The sequence below is a fragment of the Carlito syrichta genome, unplaced genomic scaffold, assembly GCF_000164805.1.
Source record: "Carlito syrichta isolate Samal-C Ts95f unplaced genomic scaffold, Tarsius_syrichta-2.0.1 Scaffold124511, whole genome shotgun sequence".
Taxonomy (NCBI): Eukaryota; Metazoa; Chordata; class Mammalia; order Primates; family Tarsiidae; genus Carlito; species Carlito syrichta.
In genome coordinates this window covers 73,277-100,409 of record NW_007068607.1, presented here as the reverse complement: position 1 = coordinate 100,409, position 27,133 = coordinate 73,277, and the positions used below count along the sequence as shown (strand labels likewise).

Here is a 27,133-nt window from a genome sequence, read left to right as displayed (position 1 = left end):
TCCTAAGTTTGAGGTCCAAGTTATTTTGTGCATGTATTCAGCAAATATTCACTGATCATGTTGCGCTAGGCACAAGCCTGGGTGCTTGAGACACATCAGAGAACTCAACACGTTGAAATCTCTGTGCAATGGAGGAGGGGCAGACAATGAATAATAAACATAATTTTAAAATTACATACTTTGTTAAAAGTAATACAAGCTATAGGAAAAATAGGGCAGAATAAGAGGGTCTGGCATTATTTGAGTGAGTTCTAGCTGTAAATAGAGTAATGTGAAAATGAGAGTAGAGATCTGGATAGCAAGGAAGCTAACCATGAGACTATGCAAGAGTGAAGAAGGGTGAGACATTCCAAACCAAGAACCTTCATGCTAAGACCCTAAAGCCAGAGACATCTAGTATCCATGGAAGAGCGAGAAGGTCTGCAGTTGTCTCCAGAAAAGAGTGAGTGAAGACAGCAGCAGGCAGGGAGGTTCCCGGGGTGGAGCATGTGTGGTCATAGAATGACTGGTTTTTGAGCAGAGGAGCAACATGGTCTGACTTGCATGTGAAAGATTGCTCAGACTGTGTGTGGGTAGACAACAAGACAAGGATGGAAGCAGTGTGTCTAGTTAGAAGCGTCATGGCAATTATTTCAGGCAAAACATGATGGTGCCTTAAATCAGGAGGGGGCAATGCAGGGGAGAGAATGATCAGAGTAGGATATATTTTGAAAGTAAAACTAACAGATTTTCTGAAGAATTGGATGTGGGGCTAGAGAGAAGGAGAGGAATCAAGAATGGCCCCAAGGGTCTTGTCCTAAGGAACTAAAAGAATGGAGTTGCCACCAGCTGATAGACACGAGAAGACTGCAGAAGGAGAAGATTTGAAGAGGGGCAAATCAGAGAATCCGTTTTGCTGTTCACTACTTGGTGTGACCTTGATCATGGTGTTTAGTCCCTTTGTGGTTCAGTTTCCTAATTAATAAAACTAAGATAATAGAAGTTTACATCTCCTAGCAGTTTTGTAAGCATTAAATGAAATAGGTAAAATGCTTGGCCAAAGACCTGGCAAGTAGTAAGTGCTCTGTAAATGCTAGCTGTCTTAGAGTAGAAGATTAATCAATATTCTTGAGATAATTGGAGATTCTTTCTAGAGAATTCATTTCTCAATTCAGAGTCCTGTTCTAACAAAGGAGCTCTTCTGAGAAAAGATGTACCCCTAGGAGTACATGTTTGTCACTTGACCAAGCCCAGGTGACTGAAGGGGGACAGACAAGATGGCAAAAATCATCCCCAAAAGCCTATATTCAAGCATAAAACTCCAATCCCCAACCAGGTCCTGTGCAGAAGATCAAATTAAAAAGTGAAGTATCTCTGGGCAAAATAGCCATGCAGGTGGAACGTGTGGTCATCCAGAATGAAGTAAGGTCTTGGACTTGAGTTTGTTTCTTGTGCAGCTGGTTTGGAGAACAAGGTTTTTAGATCAAAAGTGATCCCCAGGGTCTGAGTAAAGGGTTATTGTCAGTGCCAGTCAAAGTCTGCCCAGTTCATCACCTGGAACCAAAAATAATTTTAAAATATGTAGTTGAGACTTTTCTCACTTAATTTGGTGCCCATTTGGACAAATGTGTCACAAGTTTTCAAGACCTGCATTAAATAACTGTTGCCCAGCCAGAAGCAGAAATTCCACGAAGTTTTACAGGCAAGAGATTTTTTTCCATCTAAGAGGTAAAAGATTCCTATACAAATGGTAAACTTTGTTGAGCTCCATGACTATAGAAAATGGTCAGACATCCAAAGACCTCTCGCTCCAGCACATTGAAATACACCCATCTCTGTAGTCTTGTTTTTTAAAGCAGGATTTATTGAGAGGACAGAAAATCTCCCACAGTGGAAGGGGACACGAGGGGGTTGCCCCATCTCTGTGTTCTTAACTGGCCTTACTTTTCTTTCCCATACCCTAGCCAGTGCTTGAGAAAATCACTAATATGGTGTTACTTTAAGGAAAATAGCAAAAAGAAATTTGTCCTTTGAGAACAAAGCAAGCAAATTTTAGAACTTTCCATGAAGATTGTCTTATTTCAGATAAATACCTTAAAATTCTTTTATCTCCCAAAGTGTACAAAAATCAGGAAATCATTCAAGTATATCTTAAACTTCTGCTGTGTTTCCAAAACTCCTAAGGAACTTAAAATCCAGTTGGAGAAAGCATCTTGCAAGCATATAAAAGAGTATATAATAAACAACAAGATCACAAGTCAGGCATAAATACCATAGGATTTCAGAGAGGGAAAGAATGAATGAAGCCAAGACAAATCAAGAGAGCTTATGGAGGAGATAATACCTGAGTGGTGACTTAATGATAATTATAGGTAAAGAAGTGGAAAGAGGCCATGCCCTACAGAGAAACCAACCTGAGCAAGGAATAGATAGGACTCTAAGTGTAGTTTGTTCATGGTCTCTCCCAGAACTGTGACTTTGTGTTTCTCTTTTCTTCTCATTTTATATCATTTTCTGGTGCCTTTTGATTTTGGACCCTTTCTCATGTTGGCAGCTACCCTTGCAAGATGTACATTCCACACGCTTGATCTTGACCAGCCAGTGTGTGACAGTGAAGCCCAGCTGATGCTCATCCCTTTTCATTGTAGTCAGGATTTGAATTGTATTGACTGTCAGTTTGGAAAATCGCTATCTGTGAAAAAAGGAAAGAGACCTAAAGTTAAACATAAGGTTCTAAAATCAACACTGAATAAATGGAGAACCCTGTCTCCCCCCCAATTTATATAAGAAAATAACCTGACTACAAACAGCAACAAGGTTTAATAAATTTGAGAGGATCCATGTCACATCACTGTTCAGAGAAATTCTTTTTGAGTGAAAATAAAAATTCAACAAACTCAGACCTGAGATGTCAAAGAAAGAACAATTGCCCTATAAGTGCAGCATTATAGAGGAATTAAAAATGCAAGACACTGCGTCAAAAATCCTCATTTCGAAGCCCAGCTGGTCGAGGCTGCGGTGGCCGGGAGAGGCCACTGCACTCCAGTCTGGGCGACACAGTGCGACTCCAACTCAAAAAATTCCTCATTTCACATCCTAACCCCTCCACTTTCTAGGGTGATTTTGGTTAACCTTGAGCCTGTCTTAAAACCTGTCTCTCATGGGTACAGAAAAGATGAAAGTCAATGTATGTAAGGGAATTGAGGCACACAATTGCCTGCCAAAGAATGACAGCTGTGTGTTCGTTTACTCTCATACTCTTTCCTTGTCAAGTAAAAGTCTAATGGCCTGCCCCATTAAAGTATTTGCTATACATGTCCTATGACTTATAAACAGGTTGTTTTTCCCTGATTAAGAAGCATGCTCCCTTTTGAATCTATAATAAGCCTAGACTTTAGGAACAGGCTGGAAAAAAACTTAAGTTGTCTGAAGGATAATTAGGGGTAAAAAAAAAATTCAGTAAGTCAAATTCAGAAGGTGAAACAAGGTTGGTTTGCAGTCTGACTCTTTGCTATTTTTGAAAAAAAAGTTTTTTCTTAATAAATGACTGAAGTAAGTAGCAGCATAAGGGAAATATTTAATTACTTAGAGACATGAATTAAAACAAGTATTTACTAAAGTTCATGTATTATCTCACACAGAATTCCTGCTGTCACTGAGGTACTCTATCATGCCTAGCATATCTGGAGGCATTTTAATAGAACAGATATATTGCATGCAAATTAGATCTGCAACCTCACAAAAAGTTGCATACAGACCGGATCCTCCAATGTCCCTAAAGTGGCCACAACTCTCTGTAGTTTGGAGTATGATTTTTATTTTTGTGAAGGTGAACATGGTGCCAACTTGTTTCCCGAAGATTTTTAACTTCATCCTTCAAATTTTTATGAATTTTGACTGTTCTTTTCCCAAACTGGTGGTATATTTCCCAAGGATTTTTAATTTCATCCTTCAAATTTTTATGAATTCGAACTGTTCTTTTCCTAAACTAGTGGTATTTTTCTATAAATATTTATCTTGAGAAGAGAAAGAGTTAGAAAAAGAGACTTACAATGCACGGTACACCCCTCCCCCATCACCTTACTTCACAGAATTCTGTGGTCCAAAATGCCAGTAGTTACCATGATAGAAAAATTCCCAAGAATCATAATTTCCTGGGGGAGTCCAGGATTCTGCATTTAAATAAACTTGGCAGATAAGTGTTAAACACACAGGACCCTCAGCATTATATTTACCTAACACTAATTCATCCTGAAAACTTTTTAAAAAATGAAACCATGAGTAAAAGCTATTTAAGAAAGAAGAGTTATTCTTTTGGTTCACTCCTAATCCCTTTCATTTATGAACTCCAAGACTTCAAATACAGAACTCATTCTATACATTCTTTCTTTGGGACTCTTTTTTCTGATATAAAAATAGAAATTTGTCTCAAAGAATAATTTTAGCCCATTATGACCAGTTTATTTATCTTCTCACTTTTGTGTTGCCAAAGACAGAAAATTTTTCTTTCCAAATTCCCTTTTCCACATTCCAAGTTGTTCCTTCATTTTCTCCTCTCACACCAAAGTCTGATGAGCCACAGACTTGTTATTCATTGTTTCAAGAAGAAAGAGCTAGTTAGCATCAGTTTTTCGTTTTTAACTCTGATGGTCCCTGATGGCTCACAAGAAAGTGGATCTCTAGATGCCATGAAGTGGGTTATAATTTGGAGAATAACTAGCGACCTGGAGTAAAGAAAACCCAAGACATTGGAAGGGGTAGTTGTCTCTCAGGTCCAGTATAGTCACACTTCTTGAGGAAAAACAGACTATGTCTTGGTCACCGTCACAACCCAGCAGCTGAAACAATGTCTGCACATGGAAATTACTCAGTAAATAACTGATGGTTGAGTGAATGAATGACTTAACTCCATCAAGGGTCATGCTGAGATCATGATGGCACCTGCCAGTAGAGGAGAAAAGGAGAAAGAAGGAGTAGTATCAGAACAGTGGGCTCTGAGGGTAGACCTCCAAAGAGAATGGTCAGCAATCCAATCATAATTTAAGAGGGAAAAATATGCCAGGTGAGAAACAATAACCAGCAGTCCCAGGAAAGGCAGTAGTCAAAGACCTCTTCATAAAAGCACCAGTTTCACTAGGACCAAACCCCTGCCAGGGATGCAGGCTTGAAAGAAATAGCCAACTCAACTGGCTCAGGGTTCAGGATAGGCCCCAAGTTTGTGAAGGTATGCAGCACAAGGCTGGAAGCCAGGCAGAACCATAGAGACTGATAGAATCTAGGCCACTACAGAAAAACTGTGACTCAGAGAACATTGGCATGGCCTGAGCTCACCCTGGAATACCAGAAACTTAGGCTACAGCTGCTCAACTTACCTGGATACTGCCAGCTTGTGCTGAGGGTACACAGTCTGCTTTGGTGAGGCTGGCTCAGAAAGGGATGTGATGGAACCCAAGATGGAGGCCACAGTGGCTGCCAGTGGCAGCAGCCACCACCCAGCACTGTCTGCAGAGCTCTGTCCTAGGCAACTTCCTGGGTCTATTTTCCAAGTCAATTCAATTCTGTTACCAATTGCTTTGAAGTAACAAGAAAATACAAATCCAACCTAGTTTTGTAGTCATGTGGCTCTCTAGGTAAACAGACAGCTGGCATAACTGCCCTTGCCAAAATCTCTTGAATTTCACCAGCCTGGTAGGGAGTGAATCCAGTAGGCTGTGCTGAGTGGCAAGCTCACCTTCCAACATAATAAAAAATTATTGCACACTCTTCAGAGTAGAAATCAGGGAAGAAGAGAAGATTTTTTTTCCTTCTACTTCTTTTCCAAGGTCAGCAAATAATCCATCAATCAAAATAGGTAACTGTCGTTGTGACAGATAATTCATACCAAAGCTATAAACATGTGGGCCTCTTCATTAAGGAAAGAAGTACAGGGAGGAGGTTGCCAGTGGCAAATGAGGCTAAAGGTATTGTTAAGGATCAAGACCAACGTGAATTAAACAAGTTACGTGGCCAAAGTGTTAGGGACTCAAAGACTAGCTAGTTCTTGCCCTCCAGAGGCCACTAGAGGCCTACAACATAGTTGCCAAGGCAGGATATACACTCCAAAAGGTAAATATGATAGTTTGAGGTACAAGAGGCAATTATCACACAGGTACCCAGAAATTCCCCATCTGTTCCAGAAACTCATGAGCCTTTGAATAAGTCATTTGAGTCAAACATGGCACACCATTGGCATAGTGAGTTACTTCCAAGTTACCAAAAAGATCTTTCACCCCTTCCTGCAAAAGGAAGCTGGACAGATCGTTCTAGAAATTCAGACTTAACATGTAGGCGGCTCATGATAAGCTCAACCCAAAAACTCTATTCTGTGAGTGTCTTTTCCCTAACACGGCCTTTCCCAAACTGTTTCTCAATGGCTGAAAACAAACCATGAAGAAGAAAAAGCTCTTCAAAACAACCAATTGAAGAGGGCAGGATCAGGACTCGCACCCTTGCTTTACCTTGTAGATTCCTTCACTCCAACATCATTATTCTACTTCCTGTCCAACTCCCCCACACCTGCCCCTCCTTACTCATTCAGTGTCACATAGCTTGGAAGAATAAGGCAAGACTGGATTGGAGGAAGGATAGGAGACTGACCTTGAAGAGGGTTTGAATGACAGAAAATGGAGTTTGGGCAATGGAAAGCTGTTTGAAGGAGACACAAAGCATTATTTTAGGAAGATTAATCCAGTGTGTGTACACTTCAAGTATATTAACTATAACAAAGTGGCATTAATTTGGATGCCACTGATTTATAAGTTTGGTCATTTGGAAAAGAAATAAGCTCTAGTTTACTTTTCCGTTATTTGGGTTAAAGAGACTTAGTGCTGAGAGTGACCAATCCACAGCCCTGGGGCTGCAAGTGAATCATTAGGGCTTCATACTCCGCCCTTGGAAAGGATGGCCATTTACACGCTGCGTTATTGCTGTATCCTTTGAAATATGTGACTTAGCGAAACACAGGGAAAGACTTAGAAAGGAAAAGTGGGAACAAGCATAGGCTTTGGGATCAGATCAATGTGGCTAAAATCCCGGTTCTGCTACTTACCGATTGTGTGACTTTAGACTGAGATTATCATATGTCCTTAGAATAGCTGGCAGAGGTCCTGGCACAAAGTAGATGCCAAGTGTTCATTTTTGTGTGTGTGTGCTGATGTTGTGGTCTCTACAAGAATTTGTACAGTGATAAGATTTTCAAAGACTCTGACTTATGGTTGAAACTAAGGTGGTGATGGGATTGCTCAACTTGGTAAAGGTAAAATCTCCATTCGAGTATGACATTCAGTACCACGAACATTTCAAAGGAGAGCCTATAGAAATTGAATGTATGAGAAATATTACCAGACTTGGTATGTTATGTCAAATATAGAATCGGGGCCCTTTAGCCTAGAGACATATGTAGCATGGAGAAGATAGTCAAAGGGCTGTTCTGAAACAGATGTATCTATGTCTGTACTGCCCTAATTCTATAGAGTATTTGGTGTATAGATTCAAAGGGTAGGGTAGGCTGAAAGAAACAGTTTCTGCTCAGTTTTTAAAAAGGTCTTTCTCAAACTTTTATTCCAAATTATCTCTTACTTTGCTAATAAGAATAAGTAGATGAACAGTAGATGAAAAGGGTCCTCAAAATGTTTACAATGCTTAAAATAGGCAGAAAATGTTCAGAAGGCTGAGATATAAATTAAGAGCTCTGAAAAAAATTATGTAGACTATAAAGTTAATTATAATTGTCATTCAAATACAGCTTCCTATCTTCACTTTCTCCTTTTTTGTGTTAAAGATGTGGGGTACAATGCAGGGTTAGGTATAGAAGTGGTCATCGTCCAGGTGAAGTTTGGGCCTCCGATTCATCCTCACTTTCTCATTAGTTTTTTTATATCTACAACTTTCCTTTTGGAAAAAAAAAAATACTGTGAATCTTATATAGAAAAATGTATGGAAAATAAAATGTAAATGCAAAAGAAAAAAAAAGTAAAAAAAAGGTCCTTCTCATTGGCTGCTGTAGGTGGGAATGGACCAATTGTGGTTGTATTAAATTTACATAATGACTTTACTATGACTCATAAATGATTTGGATGTGTGTCTGAATTTCAAAACATATGAGATTTTCAAAATTGATTTGTTACTTGATTGCCTATTTATTTTAATTGTCTTCTTTTGGTCCCAGTGATATCCATTTTTTAAAAATTTGTTGAGACTTAGCCAAATAGCACAGTCAACAAGACAACTTGGCAGAATTATGTAAATGCCATTCATGTATCAGATGGGTGATTGGACTAGAAAAACTTTCAGACTCCTTCCAACACTGAGTCTGTAATTGTAGACCTGAAAGTGTGTTAGTGAAGGAGTAAAGGAAATATTATCCTATGTATATGACAAATAGGTTTTGCTTTTACATTTTGGAAATAAATATAACTTTGTTGGTGATACTGGAGACAATTTCTCTTAGTACAATCAGGTTGGTCAACCTTCATCTAATACAAGTGGGATCATATTGCAGACCATGGTGCTTTAAACTCCAGAGACTAATCTGTTTTCAAGCATTCTCAAAACACACTCTTTAATTTACAGACAATTACTACATGAGTCACAAATTATTCTCCTCTATTTATTCACCAGTCTCAGTAGAGTCATAAATAATTTAAAGTATTTTTTACAGTGTTCTTTTATTATTATTATTATTATTATTATTTTGGCAGGATGGCCTGTGGTTTCATGTACTATCATTAGAAAGGGCAGAAGACCACAGAAATATCAGAATACAGAACTCATATCTCAAATATGGTTTATGATCTGAAATAAAATTAGTTTGCCAACATCTGTATTTTGATAACCCTTGTATGTATAAAAATATCTTTTAAAATATGTTTTGGAGAATTCATGCCAATTTGTTTTTCTTAGATGTTTGAGCAATTGACTTTCAATATTTTCATCTCTAAGTATTTTAAAGAATGTTTGCCCTAAGTTTAAAATTTCTTTGTTTTGAGAATAAATGAGAAAAAAAATATTTTTCTGAATCTATGCTTTAGAAAACTCTGAGATAAGCAAACAGTAAGATGGCTGAGATACAAGTTAAATCCAAATCATCCATAAGCAAAATAAACATAATGGACCAAATTCAACAGTTAAAACATAAAAACATATATTCAACAAAATATAAAGACACAGAAAGGTTGAAAATAAAAGTCTGTAAAAAGTTATATCAGGAAAACACCAAAAGAAAGCTAGTGTAGCTTTGGATAAAATGCACTTGGATTGGATAAAATGCACTTTTTGGAAAAAAGTATTATTGGCAAAAAAGGACCATTACTTAACATTAAAAGGGGTAGTTGACTTAGAAATTATAATAATTTTAATCTGCATTTAATGGCATATCCCCAGAATATATAAAGCAAAAACTGACAGAATTGCAAAGATAAATTGATAAATTCATTATTACAGTAGATTTACTTATAATTCTCTCAGTAATTAAGAAATCAAAAAGCCAAAAAATTGATAAAATATAAATGATTTGAATAACACAATTAAACATAAGCTGATAGACACATGATAAGACTCCATTATAACATTCTAAGTAGGATCCAAAATTTTTTGGTTGCACAAAATGGGGACTTACACAATTGCAAAAGTAATAACAAAAATACCATATTTCTTCAATTCTAAGACACACTTTTTTTTCCACACTTGACATCTCTATCATTGGGATGTTTCACATTATAATAATGTATCATGATGCAAAAGAGCAGTGGTTTTCTCTAATAGTTCATAAAATGATGTGGCATTTTGCAATGGATACATCTGAAATTCACTGAAATATTTCCCATCAGTGTGTACTGTACCAAAAGTAAAAATAATGAAACATATATTGAACAAAACTGATCAGTCACTTCCTCTCCACTACCCACCCCCATTCACAGAAGAAAATAAGAACTGGAGAATGGCTTATTATATATAGGAGATATGCACTCAACAGAAAACATTTATTATTTTTCAAGCACGTTTTTATATTGTTATAGGAAGCGGTCATGTACTTGGCCATAAGTCAAGTCTCAACAAATTTTTAAAAATTGATATCACATAGACCATATATATACAGGGACCTAAAGAAGGCAATTAAAATAAATAGGCAATCAAGTAACCAATCAATTTTGAAAATCTCACATGTTTTGAAATTTCAAACACACATCCAAATTATTTATAAGCCAAAGTTAAATCATAATGTAAATTAGAAAATACTTAGAACTAATCAAATTATGAAGATGCCACATAGCAAAACTTGGAATGCAACCATAGTGGTACTTAGAGGGAAATTTGTAGTCTTAAGTGTTTATGTTAGTAAACAATAAATAAGACAATTAGTGAAGCATAGAACTCAGGAAATTAAAGAAGGACAGTATATCCCTCCAAAAAATAGGATAAAAATAATCAAGTAAGTACAGAATAATAAACAGGATAAATAGAGAGGTAACAAAGAAAATATTAGTTGAGCACAGAAGAGGTGAAAAAGAGAAATAGAAATGTATCCAAAGAACTGTCTGGATGGAAAGATGAACTGAACTCAGTGCCGTCACTGGTTCAAGGCAGCGCTGGAGTGAAATTGTTAACCAAGAGAACCAAGAAAATACACACAAATTGAGTTTGTTCCTCACTTACTCCTAAGTCTTTCTTCTTAGGAAGCCTTTGTTCACAAAATGGATGTTATAAAATACTGCACAGTGTTTACAGTTTATTTGTCCCCATTCTTATCATAAACTAACATTTGCCAAATTACTATGAAACCCTCTATTTGTGAAGCTCTTCCTATAGTGGTCTCTGGTCAGTGTGTGTCTGTGTGTGTGTGTGCGTATGCGTGTGTAAGTTTATGGCTCTACTTTTTCTGCCTTTTCACTTCTTGGTATTATATCTGTGTTTGCCAATTGAGATATTCTACTATCTACTTTCTAATTTGACAGTTTTAAGTTTCTGGGTGCCTGGATATCAGATAGCCATGCTTACATAAATGGTATATGAAATAAGAATTTGAGTTTCTAAGTAAGAACTGGAGAGAAAGTGTGTGTCCTAAGTATACAAGTTTTAGTTAATGACAAATGTATACATTTATCCTAAGTTATTGGGACTATTCCAGATGGTTGAGTCTTTTGGGTTGAGCATTATGGTTTAGTGAATCCATTTGAGAGAGGCACAATTGTAGGAAAAAAGCACACTTTAAAGAAGTTCCAAAAAAGTTGTGGCATGATGGTTGTCAGTGAGAGAGAGAAAGGGAAGGTGGAGGAGGAAGAGGTGAGGGAAGAGGAAAGATGAACAGTTTGAGAAATAGTACCAAAAAGCAGAGAAAACCTGTGATGGTCTCCTTTCTATCAACACTAAAATAATTGACAACTCTTTAAATGGTTCAAAATTAACAAAATCAGTGGACTAGATTATCCCAGAATGGGAGGTAACCCACCCTGACCTAGATCATATTGTCCTGGTTGGCAGTTTATAGTCACATTGCATCAAATCACAAGTTGTCCCAGGGTCCTTATATGTATTTTCTAATCAGGATAGTATTTGAGATTGATGAGATTTATAATGTTTATGCTCCCAAAAAGCAGTCAAACTCCTCCCTCTCCTCCCTACAAAATGACAGAGTCCCACAAGGGTATGGAAATACCCTTTCCTTTTGCAGAGCAGCCACCTTCTCACCTAGTCATTAGGGCACCAAGGAAATTCAAAAGTCAGCAATTTAATTTATTTCTCCCCAAAAGAAGAGTCAGTGCCACAAGTAATGCATAACTAGCATTCCTTTGCTGTTACTGTGGTTGCTAGAACAGATGTTAGTTTAGTCAGTGCCCAAAGCAGTGGGCTTAATGTTTTGTGTCATGTTTTTAAAGAAATTTGAAAAACTCTTGAATAAGTGACAACTAAAATATTCCTGAGTTTCTTTTCCACACAACCCAGCATCAGGAAAACTGCTTAATTTGCAGGCTAAAGAAGTGTGAAAGGTACTGCTAAGGCAATTTTATTTTACCTGCATTGCCCAAACTCATGGACCTAGAAAATGTATCTATAAAACTCAGCCTTCTTGAGATTGTACATAAAAGTGTAAACTTGGCCAAAATAAATATATATCTACAAAATGTGGTTTATGATCAAGTTTAACCTGGTAGTCCGGATGGACTCCTACTTACTGGCCTTAAAATTTGAGAATGCGCTGATACCAAATAGATAAAAATGTTTGATGACTGTTCTGTATTTCATACTTCCTCACTCTAAATAAAATTATGTTCATTTCTATTTCTGGGCCTTTGATCATATTTCATTTTCCTTCTGGAATGCCCTCTCTTCTTTCCACCTACCCAATTTCACTGTGTCCGCAAGGCCTGCCAAGTACTATCTGGGCCTGCCCCAAGATGCCTGTTGGCCTCAGCAAGCCTCTTAAACTCCCTCTGCTCTGAGTTCAAGCTGTATCTTTTGGAGTTTAACTGCATATAACCTGTCCTGCTCTCTAAGCAACCAATGAGAATTGACCCTGCCTTCCTAACTGGACTCTGGCAACCTGTGTCAGGATAGGAAGCTGAATTTGTCTATTTTTCTGTGCCTCCTACTACTGAGCATATGTTAGAAACCCAATAGAAAACGATTTCTTGATTTCCTTAAGCTCTATTATGCAGTTTAATGACATTGCTTTAAGGAATTGATCGTGATCACCTTTGACAAGAATCTGTCTTTATGAGGCACCACCCAAATTCACTTTTCCAAGTTCATAATCTAAAGCAATAGCCCACAGTATATAGTAGGTGATGTTTACTTACCAGTAATAGCTAACAATGATGTTGACTAACATATAAAAGATGATCAACAAAACCAATTGAGCATATGCATTAAATAAATAGTCACATTAAAGGTAGACAAATTACTGTATTCAATGGAACAAAAAAATGAAAATGAGAAACCCGTGTTTCTCTTCTAGTGTCATAATATTTGAGCATTACCAAGTACCTTCTCTGCAATCCAATTTCAACACCTCAAGTCCAAGAACTAAAGCATGCTGAGTACTAACAAGCTACATCTTGTCTGCATTATTCTCTGAAAACTGGTTTTGATTAACAAGTTCTATGCACTTTATGGAAAAAAAGAAAGTGCTGAATGAATCCAATATATACTTATTGCCCTCACTATCATAAGTAACATAAAATGTCATTACTGAATCAGGGTGACAAGAGTACAAGAGTGTCCTTCCATGACAAGGACCTCAAAGCTTGGATCTGTAGGAGTTTGGCATCAATCTTCCCCTTAATTTCATACTAATAATGGCTTATCTAAGACTTTCTGTTATTATTCATGTAAGGCATAAAGCAATAAGATTTATAGCTAAGTAGGATTTACATTCCCAACTGATTTCTCTCCTTCAAAGTATTTACCTTGGAAAGTTATATGGAGAAAGTCATATGTTTTCTCCAATGCTATTACTATTCCAACTATTTTCTGTACTCCTGCTTTGGAATTGCCATAACTTTGAAGGCACAGTATTTGAACAACCTCAGTAGGGGAATATGGAAACACCGTCATCCTTTTATTTCAAAATCCTCCAAAGTTGTGGGAACCAGTTCTGGTGAATGGTGGGCCATCAAGATGGGAAGCTCCTTGGTGATAAAGCATGACGAGAAGTTTATAATATTTTCTTTTTTTCTAAATTGGCTTTAGAAACAGTCCCAAGGGAGGTGTTTCAGAATTGCTTTAAGCAATGGCTATATCATTGAAATGAGTCTCCAACCTCTAGAGCCTTTAGTTCAGAGGAAATTCTATTCATCTGGATGTGGGAGTTATGTTCACTCCATGAACAACCTCATTGCTTTACAGTCAGGTTTTTTAGAAACAGTTCCACAAAAGCTTGGGTAATTCTCACCTAATATTTTTTCTATACTGCCCCACTTCTTGGGCTAAGAAATCTAATATCTTCAATGTCTATCAATTTTATTGCCATTTCTATCCCAGATTACCTCTCAGATAGCAAGAATGAATCATAATGTTTCATTATGTTACCCTCATTAATGTTTAATCAACTTTAATGAGGGTTGTTACATTTACAATTGGAAAATCCACTTGAGTTTCTCTTTCCTTGACATCAGGATGGCAATCTTGGGGACTTGGTTTCTCAAATATGTAACCCAGGACCACACACTAACACCATAGCTGCACTCACAGGTAATACAAGGTGTTCACAGGAATCAAATTCATTGACCTAGGTCAAACCTGGTAACATCACCAGGAACTTGGCTGGCCATGTGCCAGGATCTCTGCATACCTTATCTCATGTAATCACAGAATCAATCCTGGGGAGTAGAAATTATCTCAATGTTGCATATGTAAAGGAAAGGAAGGTTAAGAGAGATTGGGTGACACCCAATGCCCACATATTAGTAAGTGGAAATATTAGGATTTGGATCATCTTTTCCTGATTCCAGAGCCCAGGCTCTTTGCAGTGAGGTTGATGCAGCTGTTAACAGAGACAGGGCCATGGAGGGGGAGAGGTTCCAGTGCTATTATCACTAGCTGTAGAAGGCATGATAAAAAGTAAATACTGGATTCATTCAGCACTTTCTTTTCTTTCCATAATTTTTTATTTCCCTCAATCTAATAAATGGTTGAATAATTAGTTAGTAAGTCATTCTATGTTTGAAACACTGTGCTGTGTCTGAAGGTACAAGATGAATAAAGCAGATCTATGTCCACTAAGAGCGTATAGTTCCTTGGGAGAGACAAGAACATCATGTTATAATTTTTATAAAATATAGTGGATGCTAAGGTAAAGCTATGATTTGAATAAAATAGGAGCACACACTCGGAACTCGGTGGTGATATTTATTGGTCTGTTTCCCACTCAACCACAAGGTTTGATTGTAAAAAGTATGACAATTTTTTTTTTTGAGTCAAAGTCTCAATCTGTCACCCAGGCTGGAGTGCAGTCACACTCTCACAGCCACCGCAGTGTTGACCTACTATACTCAGACAATCCTTCTGCCTCAGCCTTCCAAGTGGCGACACCACACTTGGCTACTTTTTTGATTTGTCATAGAGATGAGGTCACGTCAAGTTGTCCAGGCTGTTCTTAAATTTCTGGGCTCAGGCAGTCCTTTCACTTCCTCCTTCCAAAGTGCTGGGATTACAGGTGTGAGCCACCATGCCCAGCCTTCATGTCTGTCTTTTATGCCAGTACTCAAAGAGTGCCTTGTCCCACAGTAAGTGTTCAATGAAGATGTTAGGTACAAATGAATCAGATGCTATCTAAGCTTGAGTTTGAAAGATGACAAACATTTAACCAAGCAATGAAAGTTAGACAGGGTGTCTCAGGAAAAAGAAGAAGAACATGAAAGAAGGGCAAGGTGAATACAGGGCGATATATGCAATTTGTCTAAGCACAAAGTGTAAGGAGGGAAGTGGTGAGAGAAGAGGTTGGAGAAATAAGAGAGGCCTTGTCCAGAATAGGACCCAAAACCTTGTACCTGAAGATCCATATATGGATTGTAGGTCTTGATGAATCCCTTCAAATTGTAATCATATGTAAATGTGAATGTGTACTTTTATGAGGAAAGGGTGTTTCACTTTCACCAAATTCTCGAATGTTAAGAACTCTTTTTAATAACTCCTCATTGTCCAGACAGTTCATTCCCCAAAGAGCTATTAAAAAGTGTGAGAAGCAAAACTATCAGAATATCATTTTTAGATAAATGACTCCAATTGTCAAGAATGGAACTTCAGGTAGCAATCCTGGTGGTGGAGAAACTAGTAAAGAGATCATTGCAACTGTTCAGGAAAGAAATAATGAGATCCTAAACTGCTCAATGGTATCAGAGATAGAATAGACAGGCAAATTTGAGAAGCATTTAGGTCAGAGGATCAGGATATACCAATGGAAGGTATGATATTGGAGAAGGAAAAAAGGGAAGAAAGAAAACTAAGATTGACTTCTGGGTTTCCAACTTAGGCTGATAAACAGTACCATTAAATGAGAGGAGGAGATCAAGTAGCTTTGAGGGGAAAGACAATGAACTCATTTTTAATAGCTGAGTTTGGAGTATCAGGAGAACCTAAGGACAGTTGAATGGTCCTGAATATGATCCTAAAGCATGGAGAGAGAGCCAGGCTAGAGATATAGATTTTAGTTATCAAAGTCTAGATGAGAGTTTAAACCAAGGAAGGAGAAACAACAGCCCATGGAAAGTGTTAGAAAGAAAACCAACAATGGACAAAAACAGATCCCAGTTTTCACAATGTTGTAAATATACTTAATGCCACTGAATTTAAAAATGCTTAAAATAGCATCTATTTCACCACAATTGTTTAAGAAGGGGAAGGATGGCTTTCTGGGGGCATGCAACATTTAGGGGTTGCCTATAAGGAGAAGCCCATGAGGAAGCTGTAAAGGAACAGAGATAGGAGAGGAATGGGGAGAGCACCATTACAGATGCCAGGGGAATAGAATTTCAATGAAATGCAGGATGGAGTGTTAGGGTTAGAGTTAGAGAACCGCTAGGGTGCCTACCCGAAATAACAGTCAGAATATGTAAGCCCTAGGAGAGAATTCTAGTCTCTAAACTTGCCCATCCACAACTCAGCAATAGTAAAATGACTTAAATTTCATCTTTCAAAATAAAACTTGCCCATGCTCTGCCAGTTTTGTCTAAGCAGGAAACAGAGCCAAGATCAGCTGCTCTGGATAGTTCTAAATTCCACTTCAGAGCACTGGAATGTGACACCTCCAAAGTAGCAGCGCCTCCCTCGTGCTCAGAGAGGATAGTGGCCCTCAGCGGAAGGGCAGCAGCAGGTGTGCGAGCAATACAGCCTCCCTCTGTCAGCTCCAGCCTCCCTCTGACAGCAGCTGATGTCCTCCCACTCTGCTTTCAGGATGAAGCCAATATGTTCATAGTCCCTTGATCTCTGCCCATTTCCCTCTCACCAGGATTGACTCTGGGATTTAGAATAAGCAGATTGCTATGAAGTCACAAGGTCGATAGACCAGAGCTGCTCCTGCTAAAGGGTCTCTCTCCCTTGAAGGCTATCCAACATTGCTTCAAAGACACCCACGCTGGATGCCAGAGAAAGGCAGAGAAGAGTGTGGAGGGAGGACAGGAGGAGAGCAGGTCACTAGGAAGCCTTGTGTCATCAGCCATGTCCCCAGGTGCCCTGCGGAGGGGAGAATCCAAAGAAACAGCCCTGCCAGCTTTCAAGAAGCTCTAATGGATTCTCAGCTATTTTCCTGTCATATTTTTGGCAGAGATTGGCTAATATCTCTTCAATGTGGCAGAATAAGCCTTCCTAATTCATTCTTTTATGTTAAGTGTTTACGAGATAGTCTAGCCATGGGAATACATCCAAGTATCCTCAGTGATTTTGATAATTCATTGTTTATGCTCAGAATCTGCACAACACATAGACTGTAGAACTACAGCAAATTCACCAGCTACCAATGAGGACTCTGAGGACCTCTTTGTTAATAAATTGAGTATTCGGTTGTTGTCGAAATTCAATTGTTTCAATTACCAGGACCCATCCTAGGGTTAGTTAAAATAAGAGGAATAAGGGGTCACTGTAGCAGAGGCAATAATGCATGCCTCTTTCCTGCCTTGATTGTGAATAAAAAGAGAAATGAGGCAAAAAAAAAAAGATATACAAAAGCTTTAGTACTACCTTTATTACTGTGAGTTAGAGACTTTGGCTGAGTGTGGCAGCAAATGGGCTGGAAATCGAAGGCCAGAATTAGATAGATTTACCAGCCTGGCCACAGACGTGAGGCCTTTCCAGGGAAGATATACAGCCAGGGGCAGAGTTAGCAGGAGCTGATTAGCTTACACAGTAGGACCCTTACTTGAATGAGTTCCTTCTAGGCCCTTCTAAAGCCCTATGAGGGTCCCTTATAATTTTGCATTTGTATTTTTGTTATCTTTCTTAAAAATGCTCTCCAAATTTGTGTTTGGCCCCACAAAACCTACTTGCATGGATAACAGAAAACACGGGCTCCCTATGGACAGCATCCTCCCAAAGAAGGAAGAATGAATCCAGACATGCTCAGTTGACTCTTTCCTTATTACTAATGAATATAGGGGAAGAGTTTAACCTGGAGTTACACACTGAGTGCCTAACATGGAAGGAAACATTCCCTCCTTGATCAAACAGTTTTGCAGGTCCAACTGCAGGCCTCTTGATTGGCTGGCTACATAGTAACTCCATACCATGGGCACTAGGCAGAATCCTAGTGCAAGCCAACTTTGAGATGGAGAATTTCACAAAGGTTCCTTACATTGAACTTCCACAATCTCCCACTAATTCCTCTCCAATTTATCCTCCTCTTTTTACTGTGGCAACCCACAAAACAAAACAGAACAGAAAGGAGTGGCAATGTTTGATGCTATATCGTCCTGATTCTCTCCTATTATATTGCAAACAAGCCCTGACTAGATTCATCAGACTTGCTCATGCTATGGATTAAAAATCCAAAATTACCTACATTCCACCTACCAAGTGAGAGATGCTTTCATTTCAAGTTTCCAAATCTGTACCTCCGAGAATAACCCATACTTGTCTTAAGAGATGCCCTCATTTTTTGAGTTGGGAACAGAAGGAATTAAAGAAAGCCATGATGTGAGGATCTGGCCATTCAAGCCAGGTAGTCTCCAAGAAATGTCATCCCTAATAAGGAACGTCTGGAGGAGGGAGCAAGGCTGAACTTGTCCCTCTTTCATATTTAATATTACCTATCTGCAAGCTTAATATCAGGCCTCTGTGGAAGTGTTTGAAAAGGCTTAAAGCTATTCTCTGAAGAAAATGGAGCATCCGCCAACTAGATGTACCCCATAGGTTGCTTGCTTCCTATAAGCTTCCTTCCAGCTCTCCCCAGAGCTCCCCCCACAACCTGCTGTCAAAAATGTTAAAATTAAAGGGATTTGTTGATTTTTTAAACTTAATTTCCATTTCTAAATAAAATGAGAACTTAACTTGTGTTGATATTTAGGCTGTTACGAATATAACAGTGGCAAGACTCAATCTCTGGCTGTTTACTGCCTTTTTTCCTCCTTCTGAAATATTTTGGAAGGTTTGTGGTGAATTGCATGCAGGGGCTGCCCAGCAAGGGCAGGTGTCAGACACAGAATTTGCTGGGCAGGTCAACTTCTGCTTTCATTTTGTGTCATAAAATCAGGTCCACACAGGTCTCCATTCCAGCTCCTGGCCCAAAGAGAACTCTTAGACCGAGCCTAGAGTGTGGATCTGAGCTTGTGAGTCAAGGATTCCCAGTCCTTGGAAGCCAAATTGTCTCTTGCTGACACTCATCTGAGATGGGGCCTGAGCAGGCACAATTCCGTAAGGAGGACTCCTGGCCCAGATGGTCCCACTCAGGTTCGGGGTGATGTCTGTGTGGACCTAGAGTCTCTTCTGTCCTGGCCACCTTTGCTCTGGTGAAAGGGGAGAGTAGAGGTCAAGCCCACACACAGGTCCTGAGTCAGTCTGTGAGCAGCAGTCAGCCCATGACCCACCATGATCAACTCATGACTTCCAATCCAGGAAGGAGCTCTCAGGGTAGGGTGTGCTAACAAACAGTGAGCCAACGACACAGGAGGGCAGGTCAGAGGCCAGAGCCCCAGAGGCCAAGGCAGACTGCCCAGAGCAGAAAAACAGTGCAGAGCAGAGCCAGACTCTGTGGGTGTCAGGCCATGCCATGTGGGTGCTAGAACATTTCATGTGCCCCCTGGCCCCTGACAATGCCTGCTCCTTAGCATCCAAATGGGGGAGGGAAGGGGTGTCTTCATCTTGAGACAAAAAGACTGGTCTAGAATAATTGAACTAACTTTGTGAATGAAGCAAATACCATTTACTAGACAGGATGGATGTGTGCATATTTCTATACTAATATTGACATACGTTCAACAGGTAGAGTAGAGCCTTCCTTACATTGGTTGTCAATGCCTCTTCACAAGGTTATTGATTAAAACCCCAAGCCAAGAATCTAAGGGAAAGGCAGACTCTGCTGTGGTCCTTATCCCTTTCCGATTTCACTCGGAAGTACACTGCCACCCGTGCTATGCGCTGATCTGCTGGGCTGTGTGCGTGAACTGCTTCTGCCAGAGTGGATGCAGCAGTTACCAACACAGTCTCAGTCTCTGATGCAGTCACTTCAAGTTTAGTCTCTTAAGTACAGATATTTCCTAACTAAATTTTTATAAATCGGACACTATAGTGTAATGGTTAAGTGTGGGGTGGGTTGGGGGTGGGGGATCAAGGTTCTAAAATTTGACCATGTGGATACAAATCTCATTTTTGCAACATGAACATCGTGGCATATAAAAGTAAATATGTCCTTGACTGGTATGTGGAAGGTCTTGGATAAGTTACATATATTCACTAAGTCTCCATCTTCGTTACCTGCAAAAGGCTGTCTAACTAGACTCATTAAGTTAAATGAGAGGATGCACAGATTGCACTGAGCACAGTGCTGGAAATTCAGAAAGCACACCGTAATGGTTAGCTGTTATTGGATACATTAGTACTGAACACAGTCATGAAAATGCAAATGTTTCCAGAGTGACCCAGTAAATTGTCACTGCCTAGGAAAACTGAGCAGAATTGCACACCCTCCACCTGGGCCGTCGACCCCTAATCCTTCCCTCTTCAGGTCCATGCTCTATAGTGTCAACAACGTTTGCTTCCCAGGAAACAAATCTGATCACAGTGCCCCAGTGTTCTTGGGTTACAGGTGCCAAGGGTTCCCCTTGGCTCAGGGTAGAAGCCACATTCTTCAGCGTGGCTTGCGTGGCCTCTCACAGTGGGGACCCACCTCCTTTCTACCCCCACTCGCCCTGTGCCTCCACCATGTAGACTTTCGCTGCCCCTCCCCAACCCATACTTTAATGACCTACTGGGTTTTGTGCTTGCTTTTTTGTGCAAGAATGCCAGCCTCTCCTTGCTCCCCAACCCCTTTTTTTCATCACAGGGACTTAGCTACCTGCTAAGAACAATAGCCTTCTGGTTAAACCTGTGAACTGTGAAACCAAACTGCCCGTGCCTTAAATTCTGGCTTCTCCATGTGGCCTTCGGCAAGTTTCTCCACCTCCTTCTTGCCTCAGTATTTTTATCTGTGAGATGGGAAAATTGTATTATTGAATTCATGAGGTTGCTAGTGAGAAATAAATAAGTTAGCATATGGAAAGCATGTTAGTACATAGAAAGAAGAACAGTCCCGTAGTAAGTACTCAATGGATGTTAGCTGTACTAACAGCTGTCATCATTGCCATTATTATTGTTCCACCAGAATGTAAAGCTCTTTAACAATAGAGACTGGGACCAGGCAAAGTGGCTCATGTCTGTAATGCCAACACTGTGGTAGGCCAAGGCAGGAGGATTGCTTGAGCCCAGGAGTTCGAGACTAGCTTGAGCAACATAGCAAGACCTTGTCTCTATTTTATAAATAAATAAATAAAGATAGAGTCTGGCTGTTTTGTTCACTGCCTGGCACATAAAAGGCACAGACTTTATAGCTGTTTAATAACACACAGACCGCTGGGTGTGGTTGTTTGTACATAGCCCCCTACCTGCCAGCCAGCAGACCATAAGCATCTTGGTTGTGTCTCGTCAACCCTTTATCTCCCAGAGCCTGCTCAATGGAGACAGGAATAGATCCCCAATAAACATTTGCTGAATGAATAAATGAACGAATGTCTGAGGTTGCATGTTTGTATTATCTTCAGGTTTAAGCTTATCAAACCGTTACGCCCTTTTTTCTTTTGACATGAGCATCTAATAGTTTCTGGAAGATCTCAAAAACCAGACATTGCATTTGGGAACTTTATCCCAGGGTCATCTCCAGAGCAGGAGAAAGTTCCTCTAAGAGATTCTGCCCCTGTGTGTGTTTCCACCCCACTTCCTTCTTCCATGCACCTTTCTCCTTTCTGAACCTCATGACTGTCCTCCTCCATGACAGTCAGAGGGAATTGTGCCTCATTAGGGGCAGACCAAGCTTGTCTGAAGAAAAACCAGCCATCTCTTTATCCAGAGCGAGGAAATCTCCCAGTGCAGAAGCCTTGTCTTTCCCCTTCTCGCTGGGTTCTTTACCCTCACTGTTTCATGGGAAACCTACTTCCATAAGGAAGTAAAAAAAAAAAAAAGAAAAGAAAAATTTCCCACAGTTTATCAGCCCTTCTGCTTCAATTCATCTACCTCAAATGAGAAATTAAAACCAGGGAGAGGGGAAACTGTGTATAATGTGAGTTAATGTAGTCTCCGCCCCACCCTCCCACCCCATTGCAGAGGAGGGAGGTTGAGCGGCCTGTCCGGGATAACGCAGCAGGTTAATGGCAGAGCTGGGACATGACTCACTCCCACTCTGGTGCTCAGCAGGGACTACTGGAAGCCGTTTAAAGGCAACTCTTACTCCCTGGAACTCCATGGAATGTCTCTGACCAAAAAGCCAGGGAACTGAGCACCGCCGGCCTCCACCAAACCAAGGCTTGGGAATGCCAAACTGACCCCGAGGGATCTGCAGCCTCACAAGTGCAGGTGCAGGGCTGAGCAGCGCCAGGACAGGGGTTAGGAGAGAGCGCAGGGCCTGGCCGATGGTGAAGAGGATGAAGACGCTCTGGGTGACAACATTTATACTTGGGCGACAGCAGAGAGCAATGCGCACGGTGTAACCGAAATCACATGTGCTTTTCAAACTTTTTGTTAGTCAAGGACAACTCTCTTGCTTTCTCTGTCTCTTCGTTTCACATCTGTAAAATGGAGATCATAAATCTCACCTATCTCACTGCATCAGCATAAGGATAAAAGTTGATTGCATGATAATTCTATAATGCGTTATTCGACCTTCCCTAATTGTTAAACATTTATATTGTTCTCTTTTTTATTATCATTATGACCTATACAAACACCGCTGGTAATTTTCTTGGACTAAAAGTGAAATTGCCAGTTTTACTCAGAAGGAGGCTTTTGATTCATACCTGTGCCTGTGACAATTTTCCCCCTAACCTCCTATGCCCCAGAAAGTTGTCTCAATTTGCAATCTCTCAGCTGGCAGGGAGGAAGGGTGGAGGGGACTTAGATTCATGTTCTCAAGTGGCTTCCTTGAACCAGCAATCTCAGAATGCTGCTACTGAGTAGGGCCTCCGTTTGCTAAAAGTTAACAACCGTCTCAGGCCACAGCAACCATGTCTTTTTTCGGGACTGGCCTAGGCACGTTTTGAAGTGGGTAAAATTCATCTTGGGACCTTCCTCCCTCCCTCGTGCCTGCATAGCCACTTGATCTGACTGTAGCGCTGACTCAACCCCCATACCCCTCACCTCCCAGGTTTAGCAACAGTTGCTCTCCGCTCCCCACACACAACATCTCCTGGAATTCATCAGCCTTACATGGCATTCCATCAGCAGACCCTAGACTTTCCATTCACAACCTCGCAAATTGGTTACAAGCACCTATCGAAATTGTTTGGGGGAGCAGGCAGAATCCTGAGTACAATGTCCTGTGTCAGCACAGGGGGAGGCCGGAACATCGTACCCAGTGAAGAGGAGGCTGACACCGGACAGGGGATGATGTTCCAGGGACAGATGGGCATTGAGAGGCCATCTCAATGCCTGCTCTGTCTCTTATAGGGCTGGACCTCCAGAATGTTCCTCAAAGAGAAGAGCAGGGCCTCCCTGAAATGGCAAATCCATTTCTCTTGAAACTTGGCTAAAAAGAGTATGTTACAGAGCCATGAGCTTCAGAATGATGGGCAGAGCTTCAACCATTTGCTTGGCAAACTGTGCTCTTTTTTGGGTCTTAAATCTGCATATTGGTGATGGGAATTCAGGGAGGGAAGACCACACGTGGTCCTGCCCTGCCACTGACCACCTCTCTCTTGGCCCTGCAGTCTGATGGCTCCATCCTGGCAATCGCCCTGCTGATCCTGTTCCTGCTCTTGGCCCTGGCTCTCCTCTGGTGGTTCTGGCCTCTCTGCTGCACCGTGGTAAGTGCCCTAGACCTCAGGCCATGTAAGGCAAAGGGTCACATAAAGTTCACAGACCATGAGTGGGGAGAGAGGGACAAAAGACTGTAAAGAAGGGAGGCAAATCTTGCACTTTTTATACAAAAGTGACATAAACTAACACTGATCAGTAGAACCATGAGCCATTAGCAGTCAATATGAGTTATGATGTGAAATTGCCAATGAACACAGCCTTTGGGAAGGGTAACTGGGGTGGCCACTCTAGTTCTGGTTCTTAGGAAAGATTCATAGGATGCAACAAATGATGAGTGTTTGCTTTGTAATGAATGTATATGCTTGTGTTCGTATGGTGCGTGCACACGTGTGCACATACATACACACACACACACACACACACACACACACACACACACAATGAACTGCCCCAAATCATACTCTTCTAAGGCCGCTTTGGTCTTAGAAACCAGTCTACCCATCTGAGACAGTGTCAACAATAGAGAGGCACCTGCCTTTATTCATTAATTTAAGCTAAGAGTTATAGGACACACCTCCTGTATGCTTAGCACTGGTCTAAGCACTTGGTTACAAGATCAATAAGAACTTGCCTTCTCCCCATCACTGTCATCTGGAGTCACCACATAACTTTAGCCAATGTCTCCCCAAATGACTTAGGGCCTAGAATAATCCATCCTGATGATAATCCCAAATGATATGTGTCTGGTTGTCAATTTCTGTTCCCTGGCCCTTAGACTAGAAAGAGCCTGAAGTAATATCCAAATGAGAGTGACATATCTATTTCTAGCATGTGCCATGCTTCTTCCAAATGAGCATGTGCTGTGATGCCCTGGTGAGTTTGAAATGACCACTGCTCCACTGCCATGGTTCTTCCATTCCCAATATTTTAGTTCCTCTGTGTAAAAGCCAATAGGGAATCAAGGACAATGAGGTTCTCCAGGACAGAAGCTCATCTGCATTTTATCTCTGAAACTCCAGCACTTAGCAAAAACCCACAGTGCAAGGGAATTCAATCTGTGTATAGAACTGAACTGAATCAAACCACAGACATCTAGAGCACTAGAATTGAAAAGGAGAGAAAAACGGCTTCAAATGACTTTTTTTCAATAACTTTAGGGGAACAAGTGGTTTTTGGTCACATGGATGAACTATATAATAGTGAAGAAGTTGGGCTTTAAGCATCCCCATCACCCGCTAGTATACATTGTACCCAGTAGGCAATGTGCCATCTCTTGTCCCCCTCCAACTCTCCCACTTCTGAGACTCCAGTATCCACTATACTATTCCTCTGCAGGCCTCTAGTTTAGGCCCCACTTCTGAATGAGAACATACAATATTTGGTTTTCTATTGCTGTGTTACTTCACTTAGGATAATAGCCTCCAATTCCATCCAAGTTGCTGCAGAAGACATTATTTCATTCTTTCTTAATGGCTAAAGACGTGGAATCAAACTAAATACTCCTCAACTAATCAGTGGATAAAGATGTGTGTGTGTGTGTGTGTGTGTGTGTGTGTATGCTATATAGAATACACACACACACACACACACACACACACACACACTTGTCTTTATCCACTGATTAGTTGAGGAGTATTTAGGTTGATTCCATGTCTTTACAATTGTGAATTGTGCTGGGATAAACATGCGAGTGTGGATGTCTTCTTTGTCTAAAGATCTCTTCACCTTTGGGTAGATACCAAGTAGTGGGATTGCTGGATAAAATGGTAGGTCTACTTTTAGTTCTTTGAGAAATCTCCATATCAATTTCTATAGAAGCTGTAATAATTTGCATTTTAAAAGAGGTGGCAAATGAATGAGATGAGAAACTTGGCCAGAATGTGGACCATGTAGTAGGGACTTCTGGAAAGGGGTGACTTGGAGCAGACAAGAACATGTGTGTGTAGAGACAGACCCCAAACAGGCACAAGTGTCAGGTCAGTTAGTACCATCTAGACATGATTTCACTGAAATTTTCAACAGATTCTTACCACAGCAGCTCCAAGAGTGAAATGTTGTTTTAAATGCTTAAGGCTGCATAACCATTTCATTCTGAGGGTAAAAAGTCCCCACAAGTCAGCCAAAGTGCTTTCTATGGTGATTCAAAAACCAAGCACATTTGCAAGTCCAGAATTTAAAAACGAAAAACAAAAAAACCCTTTCAGTGGGCTCTTAAAGAAGGGGTGGGCAGGGCTGCTGGCAGCAGGTAGTGTACACTATTGTAGTGTTGTTCACCTAGTCCCTTTGATTAGTACAAACATTTACTTCTAGGTGAGTACAGCTAGGAACAATATAACAGCCAAGCATTGCTCCACCAACTTCTAGCTGTGAGATCTTGGGCAAATTGCTTCATTTCTCTGTCTCAGTTTTCTCATTAGTATAATAAGGGCAATAAGAGCCCCTGCATTATAGTTAGATGGTGAAAATTAAAGGAGTTTATGCATATAGTGCTTAGAAAGCATCTAACACCAGCAGAACATGGTGGTTCATACCTGTAACCCCAGTGCTTTGGGAGACCAAGGTGGGAGGATTGCTTGAGGTCAGGAGTTTGAGACAACCTGGTCAATACAGTCAGACCCTGTCTCTACAAAAAAATTTAAAAAGTACCCAGATGTGGTGGCATGTGCCTGTAATCTTAGCTATCCCAAAGGCTGATTTGGGAGAATCCTTGAGCAAGGAGTTTAAAGCTGCAGTGAGCTATGATCATGCCACTGCACTCTAGCCTGAGTGACAGAGTAAGACTCTGTCTCTAAAAAATATATATATATATTAATTTTTCAAAAGAAAGCACCTATTAAATAGTAGTGCTGTGCATTATTAGAAAGCATATTAATATATAAAATATATTAAATATATGTAGTATCAATCAATTGTGATACTGTATGGCATTCAATTTATATTGGTGGGAAATGTTTCTCAAAATAAACCTTTTATTATTGAAGCAGCCTCACCCAAGGCCAAATTGTTTTGCAATATTCAAAATATTTTTCAATGAATTTTTCAGGTTAAATCCCTGATACTTTGGAAGGCTGACAGAATGTCTTAATGTAGTCTAACTTTGTAAGTCTCGAAGGATTTTTTTTATGAGGAATGATCTTGGAGAATAGTGTTCCTGTTTATGATGTCTGTAAAAACTGCCCCCTCCTCCTAT

General features: G+C 40.2%; 1 protein-coding gene across 1 annotated transcript in view; it reads left to right on the top strand.

Annotated features, from left to right (window-relative positions):
- The window catches only part of ANTXR1 (anthrax toxin receptor 1), a 169,232-nt gene that overhangs the window by 99,318 nt on the left and 42,781 nt on the right, over positions 1–27,133 (top strand). The window contains exon 13 of the mRNA XM_021707778.1: positions 23,895–23,990. Within this exon, the coding sequence (XP_021563453.1) occupies positions 23,895–23,990 (96 nt within the window). The remainder of the gene's footprint in view (positions 1–23,894; positions 23,991–27,133) is intronic.